Source organism: Trematosphaeria pertusa (assembly GCF_010094035.1).
Source record: "Trematosphaeria pertusa strain CBS 122368 unplaced genomic scaffold BU26scaffold_33, whole genome shotgun sequence".
Lineage (NCBI taxonomy): Eukaryota > Fungi > Ascomycota > Dothideomycetes > Pleosporales > Trematosphaeriaceae > Trematosphaeria > Trematosphaeria pertusa.
The window spans coordinates 109802-120671 of record NW_022987244.1 but is presented as its reverse complement, the minus strand read 5'-3'; the positions used below and the strand labels follow the sequence as shown (position 1 = coordinate 120671).

Below are 10870 nucleotides of genomic sequence, written 5' to 3'. Positions count from 1 at the left end.
TTAGATAATAATATAGAGTAAGTCTTATAGAGTAGAACTTACTATTACTAACGCTATAGCTTATAGATTATAATATTTATAGGTAGCTACTAGTTAGTAATAGAAGGCTAGTAATTCTATACTTTAAGTTTAAGTAGTCTAGGTCTTTAAAGAAGGGTATTAGAATTAGTAAAATCGTAACGTAATGCGTATCGCACTCTTTACTATTCGAGAATAAAGCAATTTAGATATAAAATTCTTAGTCCTGTTATTAGACCTACTTTTTTTTAAAGTAATCTACTTACTAGATTACTAAGAACTTCTTTGCGAGAATAGTTTTAGAGAGTCGAAATAGGTTACTAAACGTCTAGTTTTACTTACAGTAATTAAGAGACTCGAAACAGAAACTCGAAAACTAATTTTAATTAGAAAGTTTATAATACGCTACTCTATTACTAGTTTATAGATTCTAAGCTTAATTATATCTTTCTATTAGAAATCTTAGACTCTTATACGCTTAAAGGCAAGACGAGCTACTAATAATAACTTTTATAAGTAAATAAAAACTCTTAATAAGAAGTTTAGTAAGTTAAAGCATAAATATAATATAGATATTTATTTTTTAGTATATTATAATAGACGATTCTACATTTTTATATCTATAGACTAGCCTTTGTAGCCTCTAGGTCTAGATACTCTAGTAAGTCTTTCTCTTAATAAGCTACTAAGATATAACTCGAATTAGAAAAAAGTGTACTCTTCGCTAATAAAAAGGTTTACTAAAAGGTAGAAAGTAAGGGGTAAATAAGTAGACAAATAGAAAGAAAGAGAAAGATGTTTCCTAATTAGCTACAAAAGCAAGGAAGATTTTCCGACAGGTAAGATTCTAGTCTAACTAACTCTAGACAAGCGCCGCTGTACTAACTTGCAACAGGAAAGCGGCAAATTCAACGTCACATTAGCTCCTCTACTTTATCAAGCGTCTTCTGTCTTTTGGATTTCCCTCCGGTCCATCTCACTGCATCGTCATTTGCCCACCTCGCTCTCTTTTTCGCGCTAAATCCCCGAGACGCTCTCCGTATCTGATCCCGCATCTCTACCACATCCTTTTTCCAACCATCAAGCTGATGCTCTAGTTCTCGCAGATGTTTCATGGTGCTGCTAATGTCGTTTTCAAGACTGCTTATGCTTTTCATCTGTTGGCAGAGCATTTGATTGATGGAGACACAAGTTGCAGCATTCCTCGCTTCAGTGAGTCCTCCTGTCGGCAAGATCGCTACATCTAGCAAAGTCAGCTACGTCGCGTTTTGAGTGGATCGAAGACTTACTCATTCGTGTTTCCTTTGTCCATGTTTCCTTTATTCCTCCTACATCCTCTTGCAAGCTTTGAAGCCGATGGGATATCTTTGTTAGATATTCCACCATGTAGCAGGACTTTTTCTCCGCGCTATATATCTCTCCCTCCGTGTCAGGGTCGATATACTCCATCCAACGAAAGGCACGTATGTCTACCTCAGCATTTTGCTCCTCGCACAGAACGTTGGCAAGCCCCTCAGGACTCACTACCAGCAATGTGTCCGCATCTAACAACATTATTAAAGTCATCTTTAGGGATTTTAGAAGACTAACCAAGAGTAGACTGCTTCACCTTACCAGGTGCCCCCTTTCCAAGCACTTTATCCTCATTTCCCGTATCGCTTCCCTGTCCATCTCGTAAATGGACTATCACAAGTAGCAGCTGTTAGTGGTCACATACTGGTTCTTCGAGAGGAGCAATGAGTGAACCATCCTAGCACGGTTAACATTTCATCAGAACGCGCATGCCGCTTATACGTACCATGTCTTGATACAGACTAGGGTCTTCAACAGTGCTTTGCGAATCGCCCATTGTTAACGATTTCAAAGGCAGGTGGAAACAGTGGTGGACGGTTTAGGGTTCACTAGGGGTTTTATACCCTCCCACACCCTACGGACGAGAGCCCAAGGCAGATTCATGCTTCGATGGCGCATCGTCCTTTCATGCTAGCCAGGGGATGCTAACCACCTCCACCGTGTACTAGCAAAGCCACCACCAAGCGCCAGGAACAATATACCTGACGCCTCGTGTCACTCCCTGCCCATGCCGGCGGAGATGCTAGCACCATGGATTCGTTCTGCCCTTGAACTCGGAGCGAACCGCATGCCACTAGCAGGGTATATCTCCCGGTTTTCACTGCCCTGCTCCACCCTATACATAGCCACCAGTCAACGGTTTCTCTCCTTCCGGCACCGCAGTCAGGCCGAACTGCCCAGCAAGAACGGCGTCATCGGGCATCATCGAGACCTTCGCATGAATCCCTCCTGCCGTTGAGGGCTACTCGTTGGATGGGACAGGTGCATAAGTGAGCGACTGAGGCAGTGGCTCCATGCCACTGTCCGGACCAGGACCCGTCACAACCTGGTGGCAACCGCTGGTTGCTCAGGTGAGCCATGGAATGTGCAGATCAACCTCTGGTCGGCTTCATGCACAGCCCATGATTCCAGGGAGTCTCCTCACAGCCTTGCCTGCAGATATCACGGAATCTCCGCCAATCGATCAAATCCGCGCATGAAGGATGCGGCATGGTCCACTTTCGACAGCGCCCCATTCATGCTCGGAGACCATGGTTTCGGCAAAATTCCGCTAGAAAAGACTGAAGTGGTGTAGTGATGAGGCTCAGGGTGAAAGCCACCAACATACCTGTCTCAAGAGCAGCATAGAGACAGATGGGTGGGTGGACTCGAGTGGTGTTGCGCCATTTTACTATCGGAAGCATCCATGCGGAACTGCACCGCCCCTGAGGTGTCGCCTTGCCTCCTTTACTTCTAACCTTGGCTAGAGACACTCCAAGATATAAGGAGGCTCTGTGTAAGGTGTTTGTACCATTCATCAGCTCCACTATGGCCAATATTGTACCCTTGCTCGTTTTTTACCTCGTCTGCCTCTCTTTTGGATTGATCTCGAGTATTTGTCTTTTATATCAGGATATTGTCCGCATTTTGTCCAAGAATACCCAGAGAACATTTCACCAAATTCCTGATTCACCCTGGGAAACATCTTGTGCCATTCTATATGGTGTTTCTCAGATAGTGGTTCTCGTAGCTGATATAGCAATAATCGCTATCTCCCTTCAGAAAAAGGAGCCGAGGGAGGTGACTGAAGTCATGATATTTTGCACGATCCAGCTTATCTGCAGCACAAACGTAGGTACACCGTTAAAATCTCCGCCCCAGCTGATTGTATCTAGTTAGCTCGCTTGCTTCGGGTTTTATCCTTTAACACTTGGACAATTATAGCACCATGCGGCTTCATTATCCTGTCTATTGGTTGTAGTGTCATGATCTACGAGGCCAGGTACGTATACGTTAGTAATAGTAAATGTCCTCTAACGTGGAGATCATAGGGCTCACCACAAGCTTGTTAACGCAACGCCTATATACGAAGTTCTCCTCCTATTTGTGCTCTCCGCTAGCACAGTGTTTCCCGCGGTGGCTTCTTCTTGGAACTTTTACATACACAAAAAGTTAAGAGGGGATTCGGAAGATAAAACATATCTGCGCCTGTTAGCTTCCCTTTTCATAGCTAACACATTCGCTACATTATCCACATCAATTGGAGCAGGAATGTTAATTAAGTATTCTTTCATCAACAAAGTGAAGGACCTTGGCGAAAAGAATCTTATTCTATTGCTTGTATTTACTACCACCCCTTTGCTATTACGTAAGCTAACTCTTCCAAGGCCTGCTTAGCTGCTCAGCTTGTATGCACCCTTGTATTGTGCTCTGGCTCCATAGATAAGATGGTTCAGCGATTGGTAACTCGCAGGAATGTATCTACTATTACGGCAGCTGAGGGATCCGCTGTCGACCTCAGGCCGAATCAGCCCTCGGACGAAGTTAGCCTAGACACGTATCCCATTAGAGCGAGTGGCTAAAAAAGTCGAATATGCAGTTCGGAGATGATCCCTTTGTATTGTAATGCCGTGACAGTGATATTCGTGGAGCAGGGTGCTAGACCCGTCTTTCCTGAATCCGTCCCAAGGCTGTTTCGTATTCATATTCCGGAGAGTCCCGGCTAGAACGTGTGGCGAGGCGTTTTTAATTGCAGATAGATTGAAGCTGTCTGTATATTCGAGGTTTGAGTTGCCTCGGTGTTTCGTCATCAAGATCTGCATGAAGCTGGGCGCTTCCGGTGAGGTGTATGTGGCAGTGACTAGACGGTGGCTTGAACGCTGCAAATGGTATCCAAGGGTGCCTTTCGGGTAACGAATGGCTAACGTTAACCCTGCAGTGGCACAGCATTCCAACGCCGCGCCCATGGATGATACAGTGATGCCGGGCTGAGTTCGGAATTTGCTAGGGTCGAGTCCTCCAACACCAGCGTGATAGCACCCCCAAGTTTCACCAGTGGGATATACCAGCGCGAGTATGCAAGTCAAAGCCTCTAGCACTGCCTACATGAAGATGTCCGCCAAATCCGATCGTTTCCACTAACATGGCGCTAAATCCAGCTCTCCCCCGAGCCTCTGCCTCCAGAGCTGTGCCGTATCCCCTCCGTATACCCAATGGATGACTTCACTCAGGCAGGGCCGGCCCGGATTAACCTTGCTGCTGCCCCTGTCTGCCTCGTAGCAACGGAGTTACCGATGGATATAGATACTAAGGGATTTTCAGGCGAGAAGGTCTTAGGCAGATGCATGGACGCCATCCCTACGTCAGGGGCTTGTGCTGCTTCAGTATTTCGTCAAGGTTATCTGCATGAAGCCTCCTGACGCTTAAGGTGACATTTCCTGCAGTGGGGTGTATTGGGAGGGTGAAGACAAACAGGATCGATTGGTGAGAATGACTTCTTGCGCGAACAGGGTGACGCAGCAGGGCTCCTGCATAAAGGTCGGTGATGCAGCCTGCAGTTTCACGGCTTGAGGGATCAAAACCATGCTAGATCGACATATGGCAGTGCTTTTCTACCAATGCATGTCTGTTGTTCGAGACATGGGTTGCACGCCATCGCGGCAAAGCACGGTGAGTACCCAGGGGCGCATTGCGTGGAAGTCTTCTAAATCTTCATGCAACTATTCTTGGGACTGTAGCATCGCCACCTCCAATTAACCTACTGTTGAGGCATAGCAAGGCGTTCTCGACCTCTAGAGGCATGAAGGGATCTCCCCGGAATCTGCCTCGTTGTATTGTTCGGAACAGTGTTAGTGGCGGAGATGCGTTGTACATAAAGCGACCCTCCATCCCTCGCAGTATCCATACCAGAAGCACCCATCATCTTCATCTCCATTCCGAACTTTTTTATCTGCCTTCTCTTTTCCTCTCCTTCGTCCAGCATGAAGACCCGAGGAGGATCGAATCGGCGGCGGTGGCCAGGACCTGGACCTCTCCTTAAAAATAGTACCCAGACCGTTACATTGGACTGGTACACGCCTACCTGGAGTGCCAAAGAGTCGTCCCACGCTTCGGAATGTACACTTCACTTCGGAGACCAATCCCCATTTGAATGGGAGCGCAAGGCATGGTTACGCCGCGGCCTTCGAAAACATTCTAATCTTAGGGCCCGATGTGCAGCAATACTACAATGTGGGCATCGCTGCGGACGACCATTTCTCCGAACCAGTACACGAGACCAACAATGGACCTGCTGCGGCGCGCACGGCGAATACCTTCCAAAGAGACAGCCTATACTACTCAAACTTCCTGGCGAACTACGAAACGAGATCTACAAGCACGCATTTCCTCCGTTTTTAGGGCTCTTTCCTCAAGACGAGCGTTCCAGGAGCAGTATTGGGCTTCTCGGGGTGAACAAACAGATTCATAAGGAAGTTATAAGTCTAATGTATCGCAACCAGCCACTTAGGCTTCGCTATGATAGAGACGGCTTGAATCTAGACACACTCATTTACGACTAGGGCGGACACCTTCTCCCTCTCGGGCATTATCCATCATTAGGCTGTAGGGCGTTAGAATTTCTCCGGTTCCTTGGCAGAAAGGCCTTTGGATACGTTAGGGAGATTGAGATGCGCATCGACCTCGAAGATTCCTGGAATGGCAGCCGGGCGATTTTACGAGACTTCGCCGATACACTCCACACCGAAAGGATGACGCAAAGGAGCCTTACAGTCAAGTTTGCAACAACAAAGATGTTGACATGCGAGCAAGAAGAGATCGAATTTTGCCGATTCCTTCAGGCGCTAAGGGAAGTTCCACAGTTCCAAGACATTATATTTGAAGTCGCCAACCCTAGTCTACGTGAGGGGAAAGTTGGGCAGCAGCTCGAACGAAGAGCAAGAGCCATAAGAGACAGCTTGCTTCGGAGACAAACGTAAATGGGAGCGATGTGGGTGACATTGGCTCTTACATAACAGTAACAATAAAGCTTTTTTCAGCCTATTTTAGCCTGTTGACCAAAATTTGTAGATTACTGTGACTGCCTGGGGAAATTGGAGATGATTGTAGGGTAGATTGGGGTTGTCTAAACCGGAAAATCGAAAATGTTTAGAGCAAGATAGGGATAGTGATGATATTCTCTAGAATAGATACAAAATTACTCTGGTTTGATCCTTATCTGATGTCTAAATGAAGTGTTTTCTATAAATTTTCTCATGCAAACTGTTTGTGTTTGTAGATTCAAGTCCCCGGATCCTATTCTGGATCAGGGGGCCAAAAATGGCTAGGGTAAAATAGCCCATAGCCGCCCAACGGGCCTGAGGACCAAAAGCCCGTGCGGGCGTGGCAAGTGTTGGGGCTACTCCGCCTCACACACCCCACAATTCGCCCAATTTGGGATTTCGACAAGGACATCGTGCGCTTGCGGCCCTTTTTCCCGCGCGGAGTCTACGTTGGTACGCGCCAGAACCTTATACTTGACTGGATTTTTATTGGCTCAAAAGCGCCGATCCCCACGCGCAGACGCTAAAGTGCATTATACCTGCATTGGCTCGTAATTACGCGTCGCATTATGGATTCCTGTTCTTGATGTCTATTTTCAGAGATCTAAAACAGAGCTGTCCGTAGGACTCAACCAGATTTCGTATCTTTGCGCGTGGTCGTGCTCTCTCCCACTACAGCGTCTAACACACTTGTATGTCTCAACAGTGCATGCGGTGCTTCAATAACCTAACAGAAGCGCTGTGGTAGCATTAGGAAGAAGGATGTTTATAGTACCTTAAGCTGTTTGTCTTATTTGGTAGATATCTAGAAAACAGGAATGCATTGGCCTGCCGGGACTGCCGGGGGGAAGGGTGTACGGGATTTCCCTGAAGATGGCACTGGGAATTCCGACGCATTCCTGAAAATGGGAGAGAGTATACGGGATTATAGCAAAGACGAGATCTGTAAAACGGGAACTGGGGAGAGAATACGGGACGGAGGCTAATGTGGGCGGGAAGCAGAGAAGGGCGACGCATTCCTGGAAATGGGAAAGTATACGGGATTGCAGCAATGGCGGGATTCGTAAAGACCGTTTTTGGGAGCGTGTACGGGATTAACTTTAACACGGGCGGAAGCAGAAGACGGGCAACCAGAGATGATACGGGATTCTCATGAAGACGGGCGCCTACCAAAGACCGTTCTTGGGAGCGTATACGGGATAAACTTTGACACGGGCGGAAGCAGAAAACGGGTAACTTATTTTAGGAATCTAGAGATAATACGGGATTCCTATGAAGACGGGCGCCTACCAAAGACTGTTTTTGGGAGCGTATACGGGATAAACTTTGGCACGAGCGGAAGCGGAGGAGAGAATACGGAACGGATGCTAACGTGGGCGGGTAACACATTCCAGAAATCGGGAGAGTGTACGGGATGACACCAAACACAGGATTCGTAAAACAGGAACTGGGGAGAGTATATGGAATGGATGCGAATGTGGGCGGCTAACACATGTCGAGAATTAGAGTGGACGGCATCTCCCTGAAAATGGGCGCATAAGGAGCCAGTTGTTTAGTGTTCTAAGCCTTGGCGGCGTTCGAACCGGAATGGACCTGACAAATTGCCCGCAGCGCCGTGGGTGTGCCGATGCGCCAGAACTTAGAGCTGTTCCGTCTCCGGCGACACTTCACACGCCACGGCGGGATTGGGTCATTCCACAACACCCTCTAGTCGCGGCTCAACGATCTCAACGCCAGCACATTCTCTTCCCTCGGTCTCTCAGACTCGCCTCTCTCCCTTACAACGATGTCCCTTAACTATAACTCCGATGATGCTTGCCCACGATCTCCTGGCCTCGTTCCCGTCCGACTAAGAGCAACCCCTTCACCCTCTCCACCACCATGTGTGACGCAGCCGCAAGCTACTGTTATGTTAACTGCCGAGAAATTTCGAGGCAGGAAAAAGACTCGTCCAAGTCAAGGGGACCACGTCCTTATCCGGGTTATGGAACCGAACAAACCCGACATTGCACAACAAGTTGGCGAACGAGCATTGAATTCAGATTCTGGTTCTGAGGCCGACGATGAGGACATAGAAGAGCAATCTCAGGTAGCGGTTGTTAGGGGCAATCAGTATGATGAACTAAGCCAGGAATGTTTGTAATAGCTAAGTCCTACGTAGCACCGGTAATTCCGACTCTTACAGCTTCCCATCAACACTTTCCGCATCCCTGTCTATTTCGTCAACGACTACTCAACACGGTGCAAGCAAGGTATCAGCACCAGGGTCTTCCTCCTGGCAGTCCGCGGACAAAGGGCACAACAAGAATTTGGTAGCGTAGACCTGAAACGGGGCATTTTTTCTGCACGGTAACTAAAAAGAGGATAAAGGAGAACGAGGGCAAAGGATACAATAGAGGCGTAAGAGATGTTGGCATCAGTCTAGTGTTCTCTATGGCGGTCCACGGACGATGAAGGGCAAAAACGGAAGTACCTAAATACACTTGAATTCCTACGACACCCAAAGCACCTGCCGTCATACGACGAACTTGGAATCAAAGGACTATATACAGGATATGTTTGCATCTTTAGCGCACTCCTGCCGAAAGGGCACGTACTACATAGGACGATTTTGTTCATCTCTGCTTAACTCCTCTTCGACCGTGCTTACTTGAACAACTTCCTAGCATTAGCTTCATGCTCCTTCTATAGAATAAAATCACACTGCTGGCCTAACATTCTCGGACACCTTAGGACTATATTATTTAGCTAACTCCTAGAAATCCCTTACCAGGTCTGGAACATACATAACTTTTCTTTAAAAAGGCCCTTTTTCTTAACTTATTTCTAGACAGCTGCAAGGTTACAATTGCAGAATTACTTGCCACCATGGTATCGCGCGAACCTTGAAAATAGACGTAGTTAAGATTCGCAATGTTTGTATAGGTTACTAGAACGCAGCTGCCTACGATATATATAGTTAGTTATAAGCACTACATTATTATTCGCTAACCTATCTTCTAGAAATTCTTTATGTTCTCGACTAAGCCTCGCGTAATATTATGTATAGTTCTAAACTAAGGTTAGTACTATATTCGTGCTAAGGCTTAGCTTATAAAGCAAGCGAAATTAGCGAAGCTAATACTTGCCGCAGGCGAGTACTAATACTCTTAACAATATTACTATCTTAATAATATTTTTTAAATAGTTTATTATTTTTATTAATACTTATAGCCTCTATAATACCTATATTATAAATACTAATTAATAATTATATTATAGAGATCTTAAATTTAATTATAGATAATATACTTTACTATTAAATTATCTATACTATTAAACTACCTAAAAATACTAAGTTTTTACTAAATACTACTATCTCTATTATAAAGCTCTCTATAAACGCTTAATTAACTTTAGATAAACTCTAGATATAGCTTACGCTCTAGACTATTTAATAAAACCTAGAGCTAAGCTTATAACGCGCTATAGCTCTCTATATTATACCTTAAGAGCGCGTTTATAATTAACGTAATAGAGTAACTTAAAGATATAAAAAGATATCTAATTAAATAAAGCTTATAAAGAATAAAGAGTAGGTAATAGTTAAGTATATACTTAACCTAGATATATAAGAATTTATATCTTAGCTTACTACTATTTAAGATATAGCTAATAAGCTACTTACTAAGTAGAGAGAAAAGGTTATAGATAAGAACTAGCTAAACTACTTTATTATACGCTATTCTAAGCTTAAAATATAGCTTAATTACTAGTATAACTATTAGAGAGTAAAGTAAGAAGATTCTATAATTATTTAAGCGTAGTTTAACCTAGTAGATAATATAAAGGCGAAGTATAGTATTACTAATAAAGACACGTATAATTTTAATAAATCTAGCTTTATAATAGAAATAATATCGTCTTAGATAGTAGTTACTAGCTCTAAGAGATAATTATAACTAAAGAGTCTTTAACTAGATAATTATAAGTAGATTTTAGTAATTATAATAGTAAGAGTAGTAGATAATATATAGGTTCTACTATTTCTTATTATTATAGAAAAGAACTATCTTTTAGCGTAGTATAAAGATAGCTAGCTACTACGTAACTAGGTTATAGCTATCTCTAAAAGTAGCTAGATAATAAATAAAGTTAGTATTACGTAGTTAAAGTACTTTAACGTGTATACTAAGAGTTGTGTTATAGGTGTATATTATCTACTAATTTTAGATAGCTATAAAAGCTATAGCTTTATTAAATTCTAGTAGTACTATAAGAAGAATAAAATTATAGCTCTCTATATACTAGTATATTTATTATATCTTCTATAGCTACTTAACGTTAGCTACTTTTTACTATTAAAGATAGTATATAGCTACTAAGTTAAGATTCTAATACGTAGCTATATTAACTATATTATAAAAACTAAGTTTCTACTCGTATTTTATATAGCTTTTTACGCGTTAATTATAAATAATAATATTAGAGTAGAATTTAGA

The 10870-nt window shown here is 43.9% G+C and overlaps 3 protein-coding genes across 3 annotated transcripts; 2 read left to right on the top strand and 1 right to left on the bottom strand.

Moving 5' to 3' along the window:
* Positions 1-932: 932 nt before the first annotated feature.
* On the bottom strand, positions 933-1867 carry BU26DRAFT_512376 (uncharacterized protein; the record flags this gene model as incomplete). Its single annotated transcript, XM_033827369.1, has 5 exons — positions 933-1261; positions 1308-1584; positions 1633-1701; positions 1736-1768; positions 1817-1867. 5 exons carry the CDS (start codon positions 1865-1867, stop codon positions 933-935), a joined length of 759 nt encoding a protein of 252 aa, XP_033675296.1.
* Positions 1868-5330: 3463 nt separating this feature from the next.
* BU26DRAFT_512375 (uncharacterized protein) lies at positions 5331-6326 on the top strand (the record flags this gene model as incomplete). Its single annotated transcript, XM_033827368.1, has 2 exons — positions 5331-5798; positions 5910-6326. The coding sequence occupies 2 exons, from the start codon at positions 5331-5333 to the stop codon at positions 6324-6326; spliced, it is 885 nt and encodes a 294-aa protein (XP_033675295.1).
* A 1849-nt stretch (positions 6327-8175) lies between these two features.
* Positions 8176-8710, top strand: BU26DRAFT_589638 (uncharacterized protein; the record flags this gene model as incomplete). The annotated part of the gene is made up of 2 exons (XM_033834737.1): positions 8176-8501; positions 8551-8710. 2 exons carry the CDS (start codon positions 8176-8178, stop codon positions 8708-8710), a joined length of 486 nt encoding a protein of 161 aa, XP_033675294.1.
* Positions 8711-10870: the final 2160 nt, after the last annotated feature.